The sequence below is a fragment of the Melospiza melodia genome, chromosome 4 (genome assembly GCF_035770615.1).
Source record: "Melospiza melodia melodia isolate bMelMel2 chromosome 4, bMelMel2.pri, whole genome shotgun sequence".
NCBI lineage: Eukaryota > Metazoa > Chordata > Aves > Passeriformes > Passerellidae > Melospiza > Melospiza melodia.
Genome location: NC_086197.1, coordinates 79,898,993 through 79,922,026, shown reverse-complemented (window position 1 = coordinate 79,922,026; position 23,034 = coordinate 79,898,993). Strand labels below are relative to the sequence as shown.

General features: G+C 41.8%; 1 protein-coding gene across 1 annotated transcript in view; it reads right to left on the bottom strand.

Annotated features, from left to right (window-relative positions):
- The window catches only part of CFTR (CF transmembrane conductance regulator), an 88,389-nt gene extending 74,821 nt beyond the window's left edge, over positions 1 to 13,568 (bottom strand). The window contains exons 1-2 of the mRNA XM_063155325.1: positions 13,441 to 13,568; positions 981 to 1,091 (exon numbers count right to left, since the gene is read on the bottom strand). Of these exons, the coding sequence (XP_063011395.1) occupies positions 981 to 1,091; positions 13,441 to 13,493 (164 nt within the window). The 5' untranslated portion in view covers positions 13,494 to 13,568. The remainder of the gene's footprint in view (positions 1 to 980; positions 1,092 to 13,440) is intronic.
- Between the last annotated feature and the right edge of the window lie 9,466 nt (positions 13,569 to 23,034).

Here is a 23,034-nt window from a genome sequence, read left to right as displayed (position 1 = left end):
AGCAGAGGGTACTGAGCAAGCTCACAGACAACAAAAAACTGGGAGGAGCTGTTGACTCCTTCAAGGGCAGGGAGGCCCTGCAGAGAGGCCCTGACAACACAGAGAGCAGGGCAATCAACAACCATATGAAGTTCAACATTGGACAGTGCCAGATTCTGCACCTGGGATGGGGCAGCTCTGGATGTACAGACAGACTGGGGAATGGGATACTGGAAAACAACACCACAGAAAGGGGCCTGGGGGTCCTGGTCAATGGCAAGTTTAACTGAGTCAGCAGTGCCCTGGCCTATCCAGCCAGGAGGGCCAACTCTGTCCTGGGGTGCATCAGGCACAGCATCATCAACTGGCCAAAGGAGGGGATTGTCCTGCTCTGCTCTGCACTCCTGCAGCCTCACTTGGAATATTGTGGGCAGTTAGGGGCGCTACAATATAAGAAAGATATAAAGGAGGACAATGAAGATGGTGAAGGGCCTTGAGGGGAAGCCCTGTGAGGAGAGGCTGAGGTCCCTTGGTCTGTTCAGCCTGGAGGAGACTGAGGGGAGACCTCATTGCAGTCTGCAACTTCCTCATGAGGGGAAGAGGAGGGGCAGGCACTGATCTCTTCCCTGTGGTGACCAGTGACAGGACCAGAGGGAATGGCTTGAAGTTCTGTCAGGGAGATTTAGGTTGGATATTAGGAAAAGGTTCTTCACCCAGAGGATGGTTGGTCAATGGAACAGGTTCCCCAGGGAAGTGGTCACAGCACAAGATTCTAACTCAGCATATTCTGTGATTCTGTGGTCAATGGCAGATATCACAGGTACCTGTACATTCAGACCATCTAGGTTGTACATCTGGACCAGAGATCACAGTCATGTCCAAAGTACAACTGTGTGCAATCAGCTTGTACCCGACACTATTTAAACATTTCATCCAAAAGCTTTGTAATGAAAATTGCATTGTTATTCCTGAAACAAATTTATTTAATTAACCTTTCTTACCTTTCCAGTTTTTCAGAAAGATTATCAGCAGAATCTGCAGAAGGGATTTGATAAATATCTGAGAGCTCCAACCGTCGTCTGTAACCCTTTTTCAAAATTGGGTTTGTCCATCTAAGCAAATATTGAAAAAAAAAAAAAGAATTAAAAATACTCTAGCATTAATTCTGGAGTTGCTTTGTCTCACCCTGAATATTTTCTCCACAGCATCCAAATATGTTTAAGTGCACATGCATTCACATACACACACATATAAGACACAATGTAGTGCAGCCCTGCCTTATATTTACAAAATTATATTGATAAATATAAGATAAAAAGAATAATTTTGAAACACCTGCATTTTGTAAGTTTTGGGGTCAGACCATGCTCCAGACTTCCTACTGAGTCAGCAAGAGACAAATGAACAGAATATTGAAACCTCTGTACTGTATTTCCAAATATGCTGTGTGCTATGTCCATATAGATGAATAATAAATCAGAACTATAGTAAAGTGGACATGTAAGTTTCATTGCTATCTGCTCTGCTCTGGGGAGACCCCTCCTGGAGTACTCAGCACAAGAAGGACAGGAACCTGCTGGAACCAGTCCAGAGGAGGCCACGAAGAGGATTAGAAGGATGGAGCACCTCTCCCTATGAAGAAAGGTTTGGAGAACTGAAATTGGTCAACCTGGAGAAGAGATGGCTCCAGGGAAGTCTTAGAGCAGCCTTCCAGTACCTAAAGCAGGCCTCCAGGAGAGCTGGAGAGGAACTTTTTACAAGGCCATGTAATGACAGAACAAGGGGGAATGGCTTTAAACTGAAAGAGAGCAAGTTTAGATCAGATATTAGGAAGAAATTTCTTACTGGGAGGATAGCCAGACACTGGAACAGGTTGCCTAGAGAAGCTGGGAATGCCCCATCCCTGGCAGTGATCAAAGCCAGGCTGGATGAGGCTTGGAGAAACCTGGTCTATTGGAAAATGTCCCTGCCCATGGTAGGGGGCTTAGAACCTGGCGATCTTTAAGGTGCCTTCCAACACAAGTCATTCCTTGATACTATGACATCTTACACTGCAATGTGCACTGCAATACAAATCTTGCACAGAACTCCTCTTAAGATCTTCATTGTGTCCATTATATACACATATTTTGCATTTGTTTTTTCAAATGTTATTTTTAAAATTTTAATACCAATTTATGGGGCATGCTGAGACAAAACAAAGCAGGAAAATGCTACTCCAAATGGCTACTCTGTAGAGAAAACCTTTATAAGTAATGACTAATTTTATCAAACAATTCCACTCCAAAAAGGCCTATGAATCCCCAAGGACCAACTTATACAAAATTTTTCACCAGATTCTGTTCAGAAATCTTTTTTAAAGCAAAGGACTAGATTAAAACATTAAAACTGTTTTGAACTAGTGGTGTATACTAATACTAATGGTGTCTTTTGAAACTACTTGAATTTCTGCTTTACTGTCATCAATAAAAAATATTTCCTTTAAAAAATGAAGTGCTTGCAAGTTAAGTAGCTTGTGGTTGATTGCTATCATACTTCCATATGTAAACCAATGTTTGTAAAAAACCCAACATGGTTCATGATTATGACAAAATTCAGCAAATCCTCAATAATTTCAAAATTTTTGTTTTAAACTGTTTTTGTATACAACACCTAAAAAACCACAAAATATTTGCAATAACGTTTTCCACAGTCCCTCAGAAAATGCAAACAGCCTATTGGACATGCTGACCTGTATGCCTGTAAGAACATATGTCATACATACAAAGTAATTCACATCCTCAATTGCAGCCTCTGAAGGTGCAAAGAAGATGATGCAAAGGTAAAAAAACATCATTGAACACTACAAAAGCGCAAAAGGGCTTTAACACAATGGATGAAAATTATTTGTGTGCAACTGTGTGTACACACATGCACACTGATATTTACTTTAGTGAAGTTATGAATTACATGAGAAACCAGCCTGTAATCCCCATAATTCAGTAAAGTACCAAGGTATTTCCCAAGTGCATGGTTATATCACACCCACGGCAAAGAGAACGTGCTCCAAGAAATTGAAGGAGTATTCTTCATTTTTTTAATTATAGTATGATTTCAGATTAATCATATGACTTCTAGCTCAGTCTTTCACACCACTGTGGCTGATAAATAACAAGTGATTGATGGTACATTATAGGAAGGGAGTTAGGAGAGTCCACTTTGGAGAGGCATTGGACTCTTCTTTTACCATTTGGAGATGATAAAACATCCATAAACTTTATAACTACTGGAAACCGGAGCCAATATTTTTCAGAGATAAAATGGATGAGAAGAAAACCTTTGAGTTTCATGAAACACTTACATGAAAGTTTTTCATGATTACTGCAAGTGGTATATAAGGTATTGATTTTTATTTTACCAGCTCCTGAAGAGAGAAAGGACCAGTTGCTATTAGCTTTGTGCACATCTTGTGGAGAGCTGACTAATCCTTGTCATTCAGGAACAGAAACTCTCATTAACTTCTGTTCTCAGCTTCTCTGATGTCCCATGTACGTAGATATTTCAGTAATGACAGAATGAATACAAGTTATGGGACACAAACCCACTACTGCAGCTAATGCAAGGAAGTAATAGTACTTCCTAGGCAACTTCTTTAATTCACAACACTGTAGCTAAGTCATAACCTTCCTAAGCCCCTTAATAATGCTTTGAGACTGCAATAAACAATTCCCAACATGACAAAAGATAAGTGCTTTACAGTTTCACTTTGTATGTTTTGAGAAAACATTTTTTATTGCACTGTTTCCCTCCACATATTTGATTTTATTTATAGTTTTGATTAGCACCTACCCTGGCATTTTGCCACAGCCTGAACTAACAAACTGTGACTGCAGTTAGAAAGAGAGCTGAGTTGCTGTATTATCATTTGGGGAAGGCAGCACGCTTAGCAGATTTGCTGTATCTCTAGAAATGTCTCTTGTTTTACTCTGTGCTTAACTCTGTGTTAACCAGATGCATTTATCACTGCCATCAAAATTATATGGCCCCTAAAGTACCCTCCCCTCCAAACTCAGAGTTTGATACAGCCTTATGCAGTCCTCATCTTCATCTCACTGCTCATCACAGTAGCTGCTACTGTGCTAGACAAACTCCTCCAGCCAGCTAAAGGAGCAGTGCTGACTCCTGCCCTGGGGACCTCCTGGTCTGCAGCCAGGTTCCCTCTGCAAGCTGCTGCCAGGGCTTGCACAGAGAGGTTCATCTCCCAGCTGCCCTGGCCTTGCTTGGAAATCCCACCCTAACTAGATCTGGCCAAATTGTGCGCTGTGCCAAGCGGCTTCAGGTTGGAGTGGTAATCATGGGAGGAGTTGGCCTGAGTGTGATGTTTGTTTCAAGGTGGATTTTAAACAGCTCTCTGAGTTGTGCAGTCAAGAACTGTGGGAGATGGTTTGTGTTTTATTGAAAGGAGTATACAAGACCTAAAATAGACAAATGTCTCATGAAAATCAATTTTTTGCCAGATTCCTATAGCCATTATGTTCTAGATTCTTTGCAAAGATTTGAAATGCAAAATGACTATGAATTTCTTTAACTGGCAATATAATCTGTAGTTATCCATGTTTCCATAACACTAGGTGACATAGCTCAGAGTTTGTCAATGAATATGGCTCTTCTATTTTTTTGGCTTATTGGAAACTATTTGTCAGCGTTAATGCTGAGGTTTTTCCTGAGGTTGTTGAGAAATTTATTCTGAAAGGAAGAGAGCAAGAAGGAAGGGAAACAGATTGGCTTTAAAGCATTATGTTAGCAAATGCCATCGGATTACTTGCTGGCATTTAATGAACCCTTTCACAGAGAAACCTGTAGTGCTGGGGGAGTTTTGCCACTAACTAGGAATGTTATTGTGGGTACACACATGTGAAACCCAGCAGGGAACAAGTTTCAAGGATGTACAGTAGGAAAGAAGAAAAGAAGGCAAGTTCCACTTCTATTATCTACTGCCTGTAGTAAAACATACATGATCAAATTGATATGTAAATATCATGTATAGAACATACTGTTTGGTAGATTTCTAATGACCATTTCTTTGTCATTTACTTAAGCAATATGCAACAGATTCCTTATTACAGCTATTGCTTTCTACTGCATGTTCAGACCCATCCCACTCAAATTGTATCAATAGGACAGATGTCTGGCTTTCCAGAGAGTATTAACACAGACAATTTGTCAATAGGATTTGACTCTCTCTTAAGGCTGCTTTACATGTCACTGAAGACAGGAGCATCTGTGTTGCTAAGCCAAGTTCTGTGTTGCTAAGCCAAGTGCCCAGATCTTCTTCCTGAGCACAGGAATACCCTAGCTCCATTGGGCTCCTCAGACCAAGAAGCACAGCTTGCTGAGACACTAACAGAACAGTGGCCTTGGTGCTGGGCTACCCAAGAGCAGCAAAAGAGAGCAGCTTTCCTACAAGGGTCACTGATCAGACTGGTGCCATTTCAACAGGTGCTCTGCGCACAACACAGCAACATCTACTGAGCAGTGCAGAGGTCACCAGGGTTTCACTCCCCTCTACAGAGCATTAATACCTGTGCAAAATATAGTTAAGCATAGTGACTGCAACTTCTAGGGAACTGCACCTAAAATTCCATGGAGAGAGCAAGAAGAATGCCTCTGGTTTTAACTTATCCTTCTTCCTAACATTTAAGGGTGAGGTGAGGAGAGGCCAGAGAAGAAGGAACATCATCAAGCCATAATTCTGATGCTTTAGAGCCCAAGTTTTATGAGATATTTGTAGAGCCATGAATTCTTACCAACTGCAAGAAAAGGCTGAGGTACCATGTAGATCTCAGACATTCCCAAAGAGTCCCTCTGCCCAGATTATGTCAGAGGCTCTGCACTCCCATCCTCCCACAAAAGATACCCATCACTCCAGCAGCAGCAAATTGTAAGTTGTTGCTTATTTTATACTGGAAGTGGCTCTACTACACCCAGTACTGCTTCTCCAGTAGTGTCTGCACCTCCAGCTCTCCTCTCTGAGCATCCTGTAGTGCAGCTGCAAAGGGTGACCCCAGCTCTTTGTGATCCTTGCTAACAGATGGGACAAGCCAGCATGCCCATGGAGCACAACAACCTTATTCCTGCCCCTTGATTACCCTCAACAGAGTAGGGTTGCAGATATTTTGTTTGAATAATAACCTACTGAAATAGTATGTTATGTATTCTGACAATTATATTAACTTTAGCAGGTCCGCCTTTGTAAACAACAGCAAAAAATGCAATATAGTTTAACATTTAAATATAATTATTGCAGGGTCTCAACAACAAAGGTAAATGCAGACCCTACTGATTTCTGGATTTTTGTTGCAGTTGTTCTCCCCCAGATCACAAAAATTAAGATTTTAGTTTCTTCACTAATAAACAATTCTTCCCCATGAGGGGTTATTTGTTGTGGAAAGTATTTAGCTGCAATATTATTGACTCTGCCACTAGCTGTGAGCAGCACCATTTTAAGAATAATCAATGATCTGCTGAAACCCCAGGATTTCAATAGCAAATCTTAATTAGGATTATACCACAGCAATTCTTGGGGAAGTCTTGTCTTTTATGCCCAGTTTTTGTAAAGTGACACTTATTCAAATTATTATCTAATAGCTAAATGCTTTCTTAAACAGAAATGAAATACTTTTTAATATTTAAATATTTACAATTAGTAAGGTAGTCAAAATATTTCAGTTTACAGAAGTACTGGGAGATATTTGAGAGAAAACAAAGCACATCAGGAGATAGGTTGTGCAAGATGGAAGGACAGAATACATTAATTGTATTGCAATCTGTCAATTGTTTAGGTACCAAAGTCAAGTGTAAGATATGCTTCAAATATTTCTTTAAGAAAGCAAACAACAAAGCAGTGGTGATGATGTGTTATGAACAAGGTTTGCAAGGCTCTTTCAGCCTACACCTACAGTTAGACTGACTGGGTGAAGATATTCATCCATCTTCACTCTTTTTCTCAATTATATATCCCTCAGCAAGAATAAAAGAAATATTTCTTTTCTCCTAGTCCTTTGTAAGAACAAGGAACATAACAGAAAGTTTGCACCAAAACTGTTGAAGAGCAGTGCTATTCATGATTTAATTGAATTTTAACATCTTCCAGATGTGTCAAGTGACAGCAACACATTTCACCCAATTTAGCACTTCACTGTGTTAGCCACAGATTTTAAAGATACGTTTCCTAAAAAAATAACAGAGTTGCGCATCAGGTGCCATGGCCCTTTCCAAAACTATGATTTGTTCCCACCCCAATGACTGATATGTGGTCAGGTATAAACAAACAAGTGAACAGGGTCACATTTTAATACCAAGGGTCAAAATGTAAATTACCATTACAGTAATATGGAATCAACCCTGAATTAGGTGCTGCTTCTCTTACTACTTGCTCTTTGCCATTTTCTCTGTATCCTGGTATTTGTTGATGCTACTCCTTAGCATGATCCTGGCAAATTAATGAGAAAATGCCTCATATCTTTGATTTCCAAAACAGTCTTGGGCTTTGAGCAAAGCAACCCTGGGGAACCTTTGTGGTTTTGGTTTTTTGTATTTATTACCTATAGAGAAATAAAAGCATTCTAGAACTAGCAGGCTAACTTTAAAATTGGTCAAGGTGAAAGTTTAAGTGAGATATTAGAATGACTCCAATACAACAAAGGTTCATATCCTTTATTTTAAAAGTTGGGGGCAAAAATAGAGGATAAATATCAACATTAAAATATGGGAATGTACCTAAAACCAAGTACCTTTACCAGCTGTCACTTTGGATTTTCTCTTCCTGGTTTAAACTGAAAAGCTTCTGGTTTAGTCTTCTGAAAAACAATGCTGTTTCAAAATATGTCTCCAATGCCTACTTATTCTCTTCTAATTTGGGGAGTTTCATGACAGTACAGCCTTGGATTAGCTACTTGCTGACTGAAAGAGCTCATGCAGATCCTTGTGCTTCTGAGAGAGGGGCTGATGCATAAACAGCCTCTGAGTTCCTGCTTGTCTCACCCAGGCACATCCCCACTCTCGTGGAAGGCAGTTGAACTGCATCTACAAATTCACATGGCAAAATTTGGCAGTGTTTCAATGTCTCCTTGTATACTAGTTAATTTTCACCTTCAATTTACTTATTTCAGAGGACATAATGTTTTCAGAGGACAGGTTATTACCTGGATGTCAAGTTGGCACCATCCTGCCTCCACAAGTATACCTACTCAGGTATGCTGCCCAGCTGGGGGGTGGGTGAAGAGAAGAAACATAAACCGAGACGACAGCAACAGGCAGAAACCTCTTGCAATAAATCACACTATTCTCACCACTTTGAAACTTAGAATATCCAAAAATGTAGACATTGAGAGACTCAGATTCTTCAGGATGAAAGAGGTGATAATTGTTCACTGCGGAAATATTCTGAAATAACTTTGTCACACCAGAAATACCCTTGTGCAATCAAATTCTGGACAGGAGATTTCAGGCAGATTGCACTCACTCCACCACATGCTTCTAGGACAAACCATCATCCTTGTGTATCCCATTTTTTCTCTAAAGTATTAGTAAGGAAACTTCTTTTTAACATCCTTTGTGCTATCTGCTTAGACTTCAAGATCTTCAAAACATACTTCCTTATCAAATATTTTGCTTAGTACAGAGGACTTCAAATTTCTGTCAGTGCATTTAGAAGCCTCTATAATACAGATAATAAATCTACTAACCATGTAATTGCCTACAGTATTAAAACAAAAATCAAAGGTTTGGATGGATTATTTCTATCTCACCAAAATAAAATCAAAATATAGAAAATAACAAGGTACAGACAGGTCTGCAAATATTTCAAATGCTTGATAATTTATTTGGAGTATTAAGATAGTAAGTCTTCTTCCTGCAGGAAGAAAACAGACTTTAAACACATTTCAGAAGTCAGATGCAACTTCATCTAGGCATCTGTGCTGTAGAGTTACAAAGCAGCCAGAGAAGATCCTTGTGCTACTCAAGGTTTGCCTTTTTGGTCATTAGACCAAGGACACAGTACCAGGCTGAGCCAAGGACACAATTTGGCCTTATTGTTAAAGGTATTCCTCTGACTGAAATTACTTGAAGTGTAGGATACTCTGCATCCTTTCTCCAGTTCACTTCAAGTTTCATATTTTACCTTGGAAGCAGCAATAGAAGTCAGATTTTCAGAAGGAGTCCAAAACTTGCATGCACTTCTTTGAACCACCTGACTTCCAGAAGCTGCCACTCTCCTGTTTTAGACAGCTCTGAAGGACTGGCAGACCAGCAGGTCTCCAAGGACCACTTGTGGCAGCAGACAAATGATCAGGCAGCCTCACAGGGCCATAACCTGGGCTGCAGCTGCATCTGTGCTTGGTTACCACAAACAGCCAGGATTTACCATGCCTGGGGTCAGTGCAAGGCAGCTCACCAGGGCTGGTGGCACACAGGGCCCCAAGGACACACTACAGAAACATTGCCCTGTATCAGTGTCTCAGCTGGCTGCCCCAGAAACTGAGGCATGACACTGTGCCCTTCACCTGCTACTGCACACAGAGGCTCCTTATTCAAAGAGGAAAGATGACCAAAGTGCTATAGCTAGGTATTGATAAGGGAGAGTCCAAACATATATTGGTTATGACAATTTGCAAACACCTGCCCTTCAGAGTGAAATTTATAGACATGAGTTTGGCATTTAAGCTTCCTATACAAAATCTGGAACATTTGGGAATTCAAAACAGTGTCAGGACAAATTCTGACTTAAAATTTACACACTAAATGCCAAACTTTGCAAGGAAAATACAAGATTTTTCAATTCAAAATGAAAATCATTAGTAACTTGTCACTGTATTCTAAGATATACTGTTCAAGGATAGAGCAGAGACTGCCCAGGAAAGGGCTGCTTTAGCTCCTTTTTCTGAAGGGAATCAATTTAATCCTCATGAAAATGCCAGAAACTATCTTGTACAAGGCACACTTAAACTTGAAATTATGACTGAATTAAGCCACAAAGTCTGACAGAATAACATTACTGTAGCGTACAGGCTAAGTACTTCCAAAACTTGAGTCCTGAATTTTCGTATCCACCCTAAAGATTATTAGCAGACTTCATAAGAAGCTCACACCAGGAATTAGGACCTGCAAAGAAGTTTTATATTCAGAAGAGTACACAGCAATTCTTGATTTATGCTCTAAAAAGTGGCTGAGCCAGAGATAGATAACTAAAACATCTTCACTGCCAAACGATGCTAACGCTTCCTAGAAGAGGTGAGGTAGGGAATTGAATTCCTTTTCCTAGCCCTCACAACACACACGGGGCAGAAGAATGAATCCAACATTTATCCCTTACTGGCTAAATTGTTTAGGAATCCCTGGACAGCTGTGTAAATGTACAGATGCAAAAAGCAACCAGAGCAGATCTTATTGACTGAATCCATGAGAAGACTTGACACAAAAGCTGGGTTAGTCTGTATTTCTCATTTGGATTTAATAATGAATCAGGTACTAAAGTACTAGGTCTTGCCAAGTGTTGTCATGTCTGATAGGTACCAAAGCAAAAGTATGTGTTTAAGAGTTGGATACAAGCACAAGGATTACTTTTTGATAACTTGTATTTTTACGTCTAAAGTTTTTTGTAAAAGAACAGTAATAAAATCAGAGTTGTCTCACAGTTGCAGCCATTTCTGAAACTCCAGCAATAACTCTGTGCGCCAGTTCTCAGATAAAAATTGATTAATTAACAAGACTTCCTGATCTCAGTTAATTTTCAATAAAAACTAGGTGATTGTAAAGTAGTCTGATATTGTTTGTGACAAAAGGTATGGCCTTGACCCTGAATAACCCCAAAACTCCAGAAGAAAATAAGTAATGGCTATAAAGACAAAAGTGAGGCTTCACAGTGAATTTGAAGCTAAGCATATGATGATCTGGCTACTTCTGCATAAAACTCTGTTTTCTTTAAGCAAGGTCAAAAGTTGCCAACGAACACAAAGAATGTTTTGCATGAGGTAGGGAACAAAAGAGATCAGCTCTGAAAACATCATAAGGAAAATGCATCAAAACACAAAAGAATCCCTGAAACCCCAAACTCTCAGTATCTAGTGTTCTCTGTTTTCTAAGTGTCCCCCTAATGGAAGATCTCAAACCACTTGTTTTCACATTTGTTTCTTAATCACTAGAGCTCAGTTTTTAAACCAAAACTATTTAAAATTTAGGGTGAAAGTCAATTTCTGATTTTAAATACTTACTATCATGACCCCTTCTAGCAAATTCTTTTTGCCCCAGTAGTATCACTATCACTAATACAACAAAAAGATAGCACTTTCTATAAGATACTACTCTTTGTATAGCAAGACATTTTCTTCTCACTTTTTTGCATTAAGAATCAAGAAAAAAGGTCAAATCAATACTAAAATATGTGTAAACTATTCAGTTATGAGCTGAATTTATTCTGACTTAACACATGTTAAACCTGTCCCTCCTACCCAAACAGGATAGATTATGAAGCAATAAAACCTTGCCAATATGTTTATACACCTATAGCTGATAACAGCTTGTACAATATTAAATAGTAATATATTTATCAGCAAGATTCCCTGAATAATCATAGCTAATATTTTAACATCACATGTGCTGACATGATCTTCAACTTATCACATTATATTCAGATTGGTACTTCACACATACATGCATTGTAGACTCTGATAAAAGTTACTTCACTGAAACATGTACTGTGTTGTACTTGACAGCATCTATCTCATTATCATTGAAAACAGCACTCTCTCTCCATACATCTTTTTTCCATTTCTTTGCTCTAGTTTATATTCATCATTAACTCCTTAACTTCACATATTTTATTATTATCACTTTGGTTACAGTCACCTGACCAAAAGCTGGTACAGTATAATGCATCATGCATCCTAAACATGATTAAACCAACATTCAATTGACTTAAAGACTGTGATTTAAAAGATGAGCTCAGGCCTCAGCATGGTTAATTATGTACTTAATGAGCATGAACTGCAACTGGTTTCAAACATGGAAACTTTCACTGTGGTAGGAATTAGACATGTCTTTGCTTTATCTTATTGAGTTTTTTCCTTCACACCTTCAACAACCTAGATTCTAGGGTGATACATTTATAGAAGTTTATAAATAAAAAAAATAAATACCGCAAATGGCCCCCTCAAGCTACTAAATTAAGATACATACTTATTTTCTACAGATTTCTGTCTTACACTTCACAGCAGCACTGACTGAAGCATCATTTATGGAGAATTTATAATTGCTCATGCATATCTCTGGTTCTAACAGTATTTAGCAGCAAGCAAGGCTTCTTTCCCACTGCAGCACCTTTGGAGAAAATGTGTAGGATCACTACGTTTACCTGGATGTTTGTAAAACTTTAGGAACAGATTATATTTGGGATTATTCCCCTCTATCATATCTGGCTAAAATGAGCCAAAAGGGGAGAGACAGGCAAACAGTGACTCATACAGAGTCCCATTAAGAAACTTTTAAAAACATACAGACCAACCTGCTGAAAGCTATCCCAAAAGCATTTAAAAGTGAGCTAAAAGCCCTCAGTTTTTCAGGCAGAGACCTCATGACAATGTTATAGTTTTACACCATGTGCTCTCTCTTTAGTCATCAGGTTCACATCTTACATGATTTCCTCCCGCCCTTCCTTGCCATGCAAGAGACCCTCCAGTAACAAAAGGGGGAACCAGTACTCTGGCAAAACCAGTGCTGTGTGGGCCAATGCCAAAAAGATTATTTGTTCTTTCCAGTTCACAGTGTCATTTCTAGCGATGTCACATAAAACGTATTCAGCTTCCATATTGTCTTACAAAGTACATTGTGCCCAGGCACCGGTATTGGCTCCTTCTCCTTTTATTTGAAGTTTTTAGAAAGAAAAGGCACTAGGGAGTTAGTTTGTAAGAGAACATTTTCAAGGCTTGCAAGGAATTGTTTCCAGTAAGATCATATATTGCACTTGCACATTGAGCAAATGCTAAACAATCAAAGAGCCAAACAGAAGGAATCCTTGTTCTGAGAGCATTTCCCCTCTGCTCCCTACCACCCCACGGTGTTCTCAAAGTTTACATGAAATAACAGATTAGCTAGTTGAGCAACTACCAAAGGTTGCTCAAATTATGTCATAAATTCATCTGTTCGGGTCCAGCAAAGGTTTATGACACCTGACGGAGCCCATTCCCGGTGCTAAAACCCCAGCAACAACAACAAAAAAGAGTGATCTCATCAACCAGCGAGACTCCCACCGCTCTCCCCGCAGACCATTCCAGAGCTCAGGGGCTCCCGGTGCCCGGTTCCCCTCTGGGCTGGGCTGGGCAGGGCTGGGCGGGGGCGCGGAGCCCCCTGAGCTCCCGGCCCGCCGCTGCCCAGCCCGGCCCGCTGCCCCCGCCCGCACGCGTCCCGCCGCACCGGGGCTCCCACCTGAAGAAAAGTTTGGAGAAGATGTTCGCCTTCTCCAGGGGAGACCTCTGCATGGTGAGGTGAGGCGCGGTGAGATGCGGTGAGCGGGGAACCGGAGGCAGCCGCTAATCGCTGACGCCTCGCTCGCCCACTCCGCTCCTGCGGCTCTCCCACCTTATCCGCCCGGCCGCTCTGATGTCACCGTCCGCCTCCTGCCCCGGCCCCTCTCCCCGCCTCTGCTTTGCCCCGGTTCAAAGGCGGGCGGGCTGGGGCCCCAGCCCGTGCTCTGCCGCCGCCGCTCCTCCCCCGCCTCCCCGCCGCGCCCGGCACCGCGCACCGGGCGCGCCCCGCTCTCCCCCCGCACCCTCTCCTCCCCGGCTCCCGAGGGCTCCCGCCCAGCCCGTTACCTCCACCTGCCGACTCAGCTTCCCGAGCCACCCCACCCCGGTCCCCAGCCTCTCTCCAGCAAGAATCCCCTCTTCTGACCAAGTGCCGAGGTGGAGAAAGCGCCCCTCCCGATGGGCCTTCTGCCCTCTGTCCGGGGCAGCGGGGACAGCGCAGCGAGGACAGCCCCGGCGGGGCGTGGACACCCCCTCGCCCTGCCGAGCGCGCAGCTCCTCACCGCGGAGCCCGCCCCGGTACACCGGGCGCCTTTTGCAGCCCGCCGAGACCCGGGGGGCCGAGGCGGCGTTGGCCTCGGTGGGCACCCGTGGCCAGGAGCCCCGTCCGCCGCCCCACGCCTGTGCGGCCCCGAGGGCGAGCGTGGCGGCACACGGGCTGAAGGCAGAGGGAGGGCGGTCGGCACGGGGAAGGGTGCGGGGTAAGCGCGATCATGCACGCTTTAAAGTACACTTGCTTCAGTTTTTCAAGTTCTCTGTCAGGCCCGTACCTGAACGGAGACGATTGGAACTAAAGTTACATCTGTAGTGTTATATCTTTATTAAGTTATATCTTTAGTAAGTAAGTAATCAAACGCCCAGATCTAAACTAAGGCTGTTTCTGAAGCTTTATATGTGTGACATACAAACAAAATCACTGCTTTAATGGCTCACAACAGAAAGCATACTTGAGAGAGACAAAGATGACAAGAAGCAAGAAAAAAGAATATGTGATTTAATTCTGTACAGGATTTTATTTTATTTGCTGCTTTGTTTTGATATTTACACACTTCAGTGTCCTTTCATTTCTGTAACTTAAAAAATACTAATGGAAAAGACCATGCTTTCTTAATAATGCAGACGCTGCCCTCTAAACTGGCTCTGTAAAGAAGCGAACGTACTTTTACCCGGACTTATAGCTTGCGCTACAATTTAACCAGCTGTTCCTCTTGGCAAACTTGCAGACACTTTTTATTTCAAAGTTTCTCGCTACACGCCGCTGCGCTTTCCTAAAGAATTTCGCTTTGCCTTGACATTTCTTCCTCGTAGATCGCCGAGCCAACAAGTGCCCTCTTACCCTGTCACCGCACCGGGCTCCTTTGTGTCTCAGACCTCCCTCGAATCCTTCCCGATTCTGCTTTATTAATGACAAAACCAGTAAGAAACGCGGGCAGGCAGGACTCCAGGAAACTGTCCGCATTTTATCATGTCCTCAGACAATACGTAGAGGCAGGGCTAAATCCGCCCAGGCTCCAGGACAACAGCGCGGAGCCCTTCGGCATCCTGCCACCTAGTGGAGCCGGGCCCGGGGCGCCAGCGCATCCCTCACCGCGCCGCGCACCCCAGTGCAGCCCGTACTGCACCGCGCACCGCATCCTGCGCCGCATCCCGCACCGCAATGCACCCCCTGCTGCACCGCACCCCGCACCGCACCGCACCCCCTGCTGCACCGCATCCCGGACCGCACTGCACCCCCTACTGCACCGCATCCCGCACCGCACCGCACCCCCTACTGCACCGCGCACTGCATCCCGCGCCGCACCCCCTACTGCACCACACCGCACCCCCTACTGCACTGCGCACCGCACCTCGCACCGCACCGCACCCCCTACTGCACCGCACCACACCCCCTACTGCACCGCGCACTGCATCCCGCGCCGCACCCCCTACAGCACCGCACCCCGCACCGCACCCCCTACTGCACCGCGCACCGCATCCCGCGCCGCACCCCCTACTGCACCGCACCCCGCACCGCACCGCACCCCCTGCTGCACCGCGCACCGCATCCCACACCGCAATGCACCCCCTACTGCACCGCACCCCCTACTGCACCGCATCCCGCACCACACTGCACCCCCTACTGCACTGCGCACCGCACCCCGCACCGCAATGCACGCTACACTGAACTGGGCACTGCACCGCACCCCGCACGGCACCGCGCACCCCAATTCACCCCGCACTGAACTGCGCACCCCAATGCACCTCGCACCGCACCCGCACCGCGCCCACACCGCACCCGCACCGCGGCAGCCGGGGGAAGGCGGGATCAGCCTCTCCGGGTGTTCGGTGCTGCGCACCTGACAGGCACCTCCCGCCAGCCCCCAGCCCCTCCAGAGTTCAGGGAGCTTAAGTAGGAACACAAACCAGGATTCAGATTCCCCCTCTGCGCCAGCCGGGGCAAGGCTGGGATCCCACATGCTCCATCGGCCTCTGAGAGAAGTTCTTTGGGTAGGCCCTGACATGCAGATCACCTAGATCTACCAATTTTTTTCACTTCACTAAAAAATGGTGAAATGTTAATTTAAAGACAGAATCAGAGAATCAGCTTTGTTGGAGAAGACCTTTGAGACTAACGAGTCAGACTGGAAACCCATTCTTCTAAACAGTACACGCTAGCCTGCCACAGGCTCTTCCCCTTTCTAGCCTTTGGATCTCTGGCACAAGTGAATAAAGCAGAAACTGAGCAGAGGATTAGACTTCTTTTTTTTTTTAATTAACATTAGAAAGTGAGGTATGTTAGTAATTTGAAACCATTAGTGGATCAAGTCCAAACTAGTTAAAATGTCAATTGGTAATGAAGTATTCTTCATAACAGTATCTCCCTGTGGCTATTACCATAAGAGCTGATTTGCACACAGGTAGCAAATTTGGGACTAACAAAGACATCCCATCAATCATCACTGATTATGTAATTTCTCTTACATGAAAAATTCCACGAACTTTCCCTAATTTTGAACACTTCTTCTCTAAACTTAGAATATTTCTTTGCCTACTTTCTTAAGTACCAGCTATAGTTCATCGAAATCCATGGAGTGATGACTTCCCTGCTCTGCTCTGGGATCCAATAATTTTGCAAATAAATCAGATGCTTTCACATTCATACATCCCTCAGTCAAAAACTCCTGAACTCTTTGTTTTGTTTTACATATTTATTATCATTTTCCTCTCATGTATCCACAACATTTCCACTGGTATATTTCCTTGCTTATTTCAGAGTCCTAACCTTCCCAGGGAATCTTTAACATAGTCAGCTGACACGAAAGTAAAACTTGTCATTAGCATTACTGTGAGTAGGAATAAACTGTAATATTTCTGTTCTTCTCTAGGGACTGAAATACCTCCAACTTAAGTATTATCTATGCATTTAATTTAAATGAACTTCTTTCACATTTACAGAAATGCAAACTTGATACAACACTTTCCTTTAGATGTATCCACGTCCACCATCTATTGGACTTTACTTTGAAGAAAGCACAGTGAGGCTGAGTTGGCCAGGCATGAGAACAGGAGGATGAGTAGAGCTGGTTCCCTGTGCCATCCCAGGGATGAATAATGAGTAGAGCTGGTTCCCTGTGCCATCCCAGGGATGAGTATGTGAGTAGAGCTGGCTCCCTGTGCCATCCCAGGGATGAACAGTGAGTAGAGCTGGCTCCCTGTGCCATCCCAGGGATGAGTATGAGAGCAGAGCTGGTTCCCTGGCCCCCACACTTGTGCAGGGGTAACTCAACCAGGCGAGAACCAGCAGTCTGAAGTCACACATGGGGAACAGACTGGCTGGTTAAGGTGCTTCCATGTTTATGGCAACTTAAAGTGATTTCTACCCTGGGAGCTGTACCTTGACCTCTCTCCTGCCTTCGGGTACATGTTCCCATTCTGCTTCAAAGCCACCAGACTGCCCATAAAGCTGTGTAGGACTTCTGACCTAGCTGAAAGCTCCACCAGAGTGGTGCGTTTTCACTGGGATATGAACTTAGGAGGAGGAAAATTTACTTAGCACTTTGCCATGGTGAGTAAGGGTACAAACCCATGGCAAGGAGCAAGGCAGAGAAAGGCAGGGCATGGATTTGCTTTACATGCCATGAAGTCACCAAAGGAGCCTTCCTTTCCCTTCCCTTCCCTTCCCTTCCCTTCCCTTCCCTTCCCTTCCCTTCCCTTCCCTTCCCTTCCCTTCCCTTCCCTTCCCTTCCCTTCCCTTCCCTTCCCTTCCCTTCCCTTCCCTTCCCTTCCCTTCCCTTCCCTTCCCTTCCCTTCCCTTCCCTTCCCTTCCCTTCCCTTCCCTTCCCTTCCCTTCCCTTCCCTTCCCTTCCCTTCCTTTCCCTTCCCTTGGTACAGCAATACATTGGGGGTCTGGGGCTTGCTTGTTTTTTAACCCAACTGCTAGTTTTCAAGAAGAGGAGAAGAAGATGATTTAGTTGATTGGTGGTGATTGTTCAAAGATTCAGATTGTTCAAAGATTCAGCTTTATAGATCTTGATGGTCTTTTGCAACCATAATGATTCTATGATTCTAAAAAAATAATTATATTTAGATTTTTGATTAATATCACCGGACAAAGGGGTAGAAATTTTTAGTAGAAAGCATGATCATATGATCATATTAAATACAATCTCCTCAGAAAATGAAGCTAAAGAGCTGTCAAAACTAATACTTTAAGTCGCTGTTTTTCTGTTGTTGCTTAAAATGAAACAGTTCTTTTTTCAGTCTCTCAATTCTGATCTTCTGAAAGAAAAAGTTCTGCACTGACCTATCAATCACATTTCTAATCAAACCCGCAAATTTTTTTCTGAATATTTTAATTAACTGGAAACTACTTTTTATAATTAATTTTGTTTTTCAATGTCTCATTCAACCCCAAAGAAGTCTGATTTATTTTCTTCTTTTTTTTTTTCTTAATAAAAGCATAGAACTCCATCCACAATTCTAACACTGGTCTTTATCTCAAGCTTTCCTGTACAGTCAGTTGGACCTGGGTTCCCTTCATCATTCCAAGTAATTTCAACAATGGTGGGAAGCCTTACTTCAAATCAATTTAAAAGAATGACCTTAGCATTTGGATCAGGTAGAGGTCCTCTTACCTCTTAAGCTGGGAAAGCAGTCTGGCCACTTTTCCATAGGGTAGGGCTTTAATCTACCCTACAGCTGCCAGTTACAAAAAACTGATTACTCTGTCTCAGAGCTGCTTGCACACATTAATAAACTACTCAAAACAAGGCAGCAACAATGAAAGAACTCTGTCAACTACAGTTTTAAGTAAATGTATAATTTATTATTCAGCACAAGCATTCTACCTGATGACTTATGAATATCTACTCCTAGTTGCTCAAGTCCTCAGAGTATTCTCTAGCTATGGACAAATTAGCAACATCTTACTTTACATACTGTTTGTCAGTTTTGGCATATACCACTATGAATTCCAAAGAGCTTCTCTATTCCCAGGAAATATATTAAAAATTGGATCTTAATCAAGATAAAAGCTATAACAGCATTCACTTGAAAAGTAAACTACTCTCAGATATTTACCAGACAAATGTTTTTTGAGTCCACATTCATAATACTTTTAGAATATAGATGGACATGCAGAAAATGCCAAACTGACAGCTGTTAGATCCATTTCCACAAGCGAAACTGCATCCCAGTACCTTGTCTTAATACTGCTAAAATTGCTTCAGCCAATGCCTCAAGTATTAGCAGATTAACATTCCTAATCTGTGCACACAGGGTACTTTTGGCAAGCAGAGTTATGTGTGGTTCACCAGTATCTATGTTAGTTCAATACATGGTCTCTAAAAATATGGAAACCAGTTTAATATTCCAGAGAAACTAAGGGATCTTTAATGAGGCATGTGCTTCTGTGGCACAACATATGCAGCTGGGAGGTGAAGTACCACGAAGGTATCAGACCTTTCATTCTGGACAGGTAAAATGGGCAGATCCCATTTTGGTAAGATCTTACATGGAAATAACAAGAGGGAAAACAGTGAAGAATACAGCACAGACCTGATGAAGGAATAGCAGAATAGCAGTGTGTTGGTGCTCAGTATGGTGCAACTCATACTGGATTTGCAGAGGTTGATTTTTCAGGCACTACACACCAACTTCTTCAAAGCACTTTAAATTGCACACAATTTTCAAAAAAATTGTAACATCATCCTACATGGAACCATCAGACAAAAGTCAGATATGTTCATGTGCTGTCATTTGGTCTATGGAGTTAATAACTCCAGTAAAATACCTTTTTAAACAGGAAGGTATTTTTAAGCTTTTTGAAATTGTAGACACACAAAAAGGGAAATGTAAATGTATTCTTTCATTCAGAAGCACATGACTCTGTGACAACCTATTTCTATTTATCTATCTATTTACCAATGCATCAAAACAAGTATAAACTTTTAGACCTACTGATGTGTCATTTTGGTCTGCCTTTCTGCATGATCTATCAAAGTACTGACTGAAATCTTGCTGACTAAGTTTATGTCAAATAAAGTTCTAAAAGACCTAGAATCTGAACAAAGGTAGTTCAGACTTTGGCCTTGATTACATAAGAAAATGATACTACTTATTTTTCCAGAAGATTTCTTAAAATGATGAAAATCCTCTGTTACTAACTCTTGTAATATCAAGACTTGTGGTGGGTTTTAACAGCTTGTTCATAGCTTAATCAGAAAACAGTCATTGTCCTGGCAGATAGGGTATCTGCATTAAAATAAAATTTAAAAAAAAAGAGAGACAATTTTTGACAAACATTGAAGATAATGGAAAAAACAACAGGTACCAAATGTAGGATACATCTTTTCACTTTACACTTGATAAAATATATTTGGTTGTTTGGAAGTTGCAGTAGAAAATAGTTTTCTGAAAACTTCAGATTTTTTTTTGCTTTCAGTCTAGAAGTAGTGAAGGGAGTTAAGAGCTTGAAAATCCAAGTCAGACAAGCTTGCAAGGTTTATGTTTCCAAAGATAGGTTAAACTTCTTCCTCTTCATACTGTCATGTAATCCCAGAACAATGGTATTATTGAAGTTAAAAGGGCAAAAATCCAAGACTGATACCTTCTGTGACTCAATAAAGGACACACGCCGGCAATCTTAAACAGCTGAGCAACAAAGATTATTGAACTACCTAGTGCATAACAAAAAGTGCTTAATTATTTACAACTGCTTAAAAGAGAAAGGGCTTGAGTTCCTGTCAGAGCCCTGAGACTGGAATCATCTTTACTGGAATGTTACTGCAAAGATTGTGCAGTATAAACTCTACCATGTGAATCCATGCAGCACGATGGATCCTTAACCCATTTCTTTTTAAAAGTATGCTTATTTTGCTGTATGCTACTCTTGCCTGAAACAACTCTGTGGTTGCAAATATTTTCTGAACTTAATGGAAAAAGTTAGAAGCAAGCCACCATTATTCCAGTTGCAAAAGAACTGTAAGACTTGGTCTTTTTTTCTAGTCTTAAATAGTCTAAAATTGCCTCTGCAATTGCCTCTTCAATAAGGAAGTTGCCTTAATACTCAAAAAAGAAAGAAAAAAAAATGTGGGATAACTGCTCCTGCTAAAGATATCCAAGAATTTTGAGATCACTGCCTGGTTAAAGGGGCAGACAAGGCTCCACATGAAGACAAAGGGTGGGGCAGCATACAAGCCCCTGTTTCCAATGCACTTCTCTCAGCCTTCTCAGCCCACATCCAGACCATTTCCACAGGCCACGCTGAGATCCAGGTTAGTGGATTAAAGCCCTGTATTTAGTCAAGCTCCAGAAAACCAATAATATTTCCAAATACAAAAGAATAAGGATTGGGTCACTGCCTGACATTTTCACAAAGGGTTTTCTCCAGCCAAAATGAGAAGTGATGTCTTTCCTCTTTCTCAATTTTTTGGGGTTTTTTTTTGTTTGTTTGTTTTTGTTGTTGTTTTGTGGGTTTGTTTTGTTTGGTTTGGTTTTTTTTTTTTTTAATGGCAGATATCAGCAGAATATCATGAGTTACTGAGTTTAATCAACAACCTTTCACAGTGGACACAATGAAAAACTTATATGAGGTTAAACGTTTCTCTTAATGAGATCTTGAAGCTATTTGTGCTAAACCAAACAGGTACAGCTTATTTTAAATAGTTGAGAATTTCAAGGCTAAAAGCAAGACTTCTTGAAACTGTGTAGATTTATGTCAAGCTGTGATTTACACAGGGGACAGCAGGAGAAACTCACCATTGTACAGCTATGGGTAAAACTCCCTTTTCTCCCTCTTTATTTACAAACTGCTTTATGACTTTCCTGCAAGAAAAAAGTTCATGTTACAGGGTAAGGATCATGTTAGATAGTATAAGAATCATGTTAGACAATAACAGCACAGTGATGTGCTATCAATGATAAAGCAGGCATCAGTCTTGAAGCTGTCCACAGAACTGGTTGATAAAAATGCATTTCTCCACTTAAAAAGGAATTCCTGAGATGTAAGAAATGATCTTTTAAGATGACACTTTTTAATAAAAATTGCTAAACTGAGAGAACATGAAATTTGATCATCAAGATCAGTCTGCCACTGTTGCAAGTAAACCTGCAGAGCAACTCAATCTTACACGCCCCTAGGTCACGCAGACTGAAAATACTTCCCGGGGCTGTAGGCAAATTAAGGCTTATTGTAAGATACTGGCTATTGTTGTAACACTGCAAAAAATAAGGGAACAGGCAATATAAGGATATATAAAGCAACTCAGCTTCCTGACTTATGACTTATTTACTAAAAAACCCAAACTTTACATACTGATATAATAACATATGTAAAGGAATGAAAAGCTGGCCAACAAAAGGCTGAGGCACTTTACAGAGACTTACAAACTGGTGATGAAATTCATGTTCCACTGAGTTCTGCCCATGAACTACTGCCACCATCTCCCATGTCTGGTAAGAGACCTACCTGAATGATAATTCTGAGATGACTTTTCTGAGATTGCTCTGCTAAAGCTATTTGACTTGAAGACAGTCAAGCACCCGCTCACGAGCTGCTTTATGGAACCCAAATTGCAGTCCTTTATTTGAACTCTATCTTTCAAATGAGGGACAATGTGGGGTTTTGTTTTGGTGGTTTTGTTTCTCTGTTGTTTGTTGTTTTGGTTTTTTTCCTGAAAGGAAAGTTGTTATTTGATAGAAGAGAAACAAACAAACAAAACCAACCAACAAAATCAAATACATCACACTTCTCAAGTGTCTCAGTTTCTTCCTACAGAAAAATGGGAGAATAGATAATCTCTTTACTCTCTTTTTTGGGCATGAGAGAGACGTGGTAATAATGAGCTCTGAGAGAAAATAAGAAAAACTGGACAAATTTAACAACACTGAGCACTGAAATGATAGACTTAAGCAGTTCTGAGGAGTTATTAGGAAAAGCATTTTCATATTAGACTCTAGAATCAAAAAGACTCTTTAAAAATTTCCATTTTATATCCCTACCCAGGGGTTTCTATAA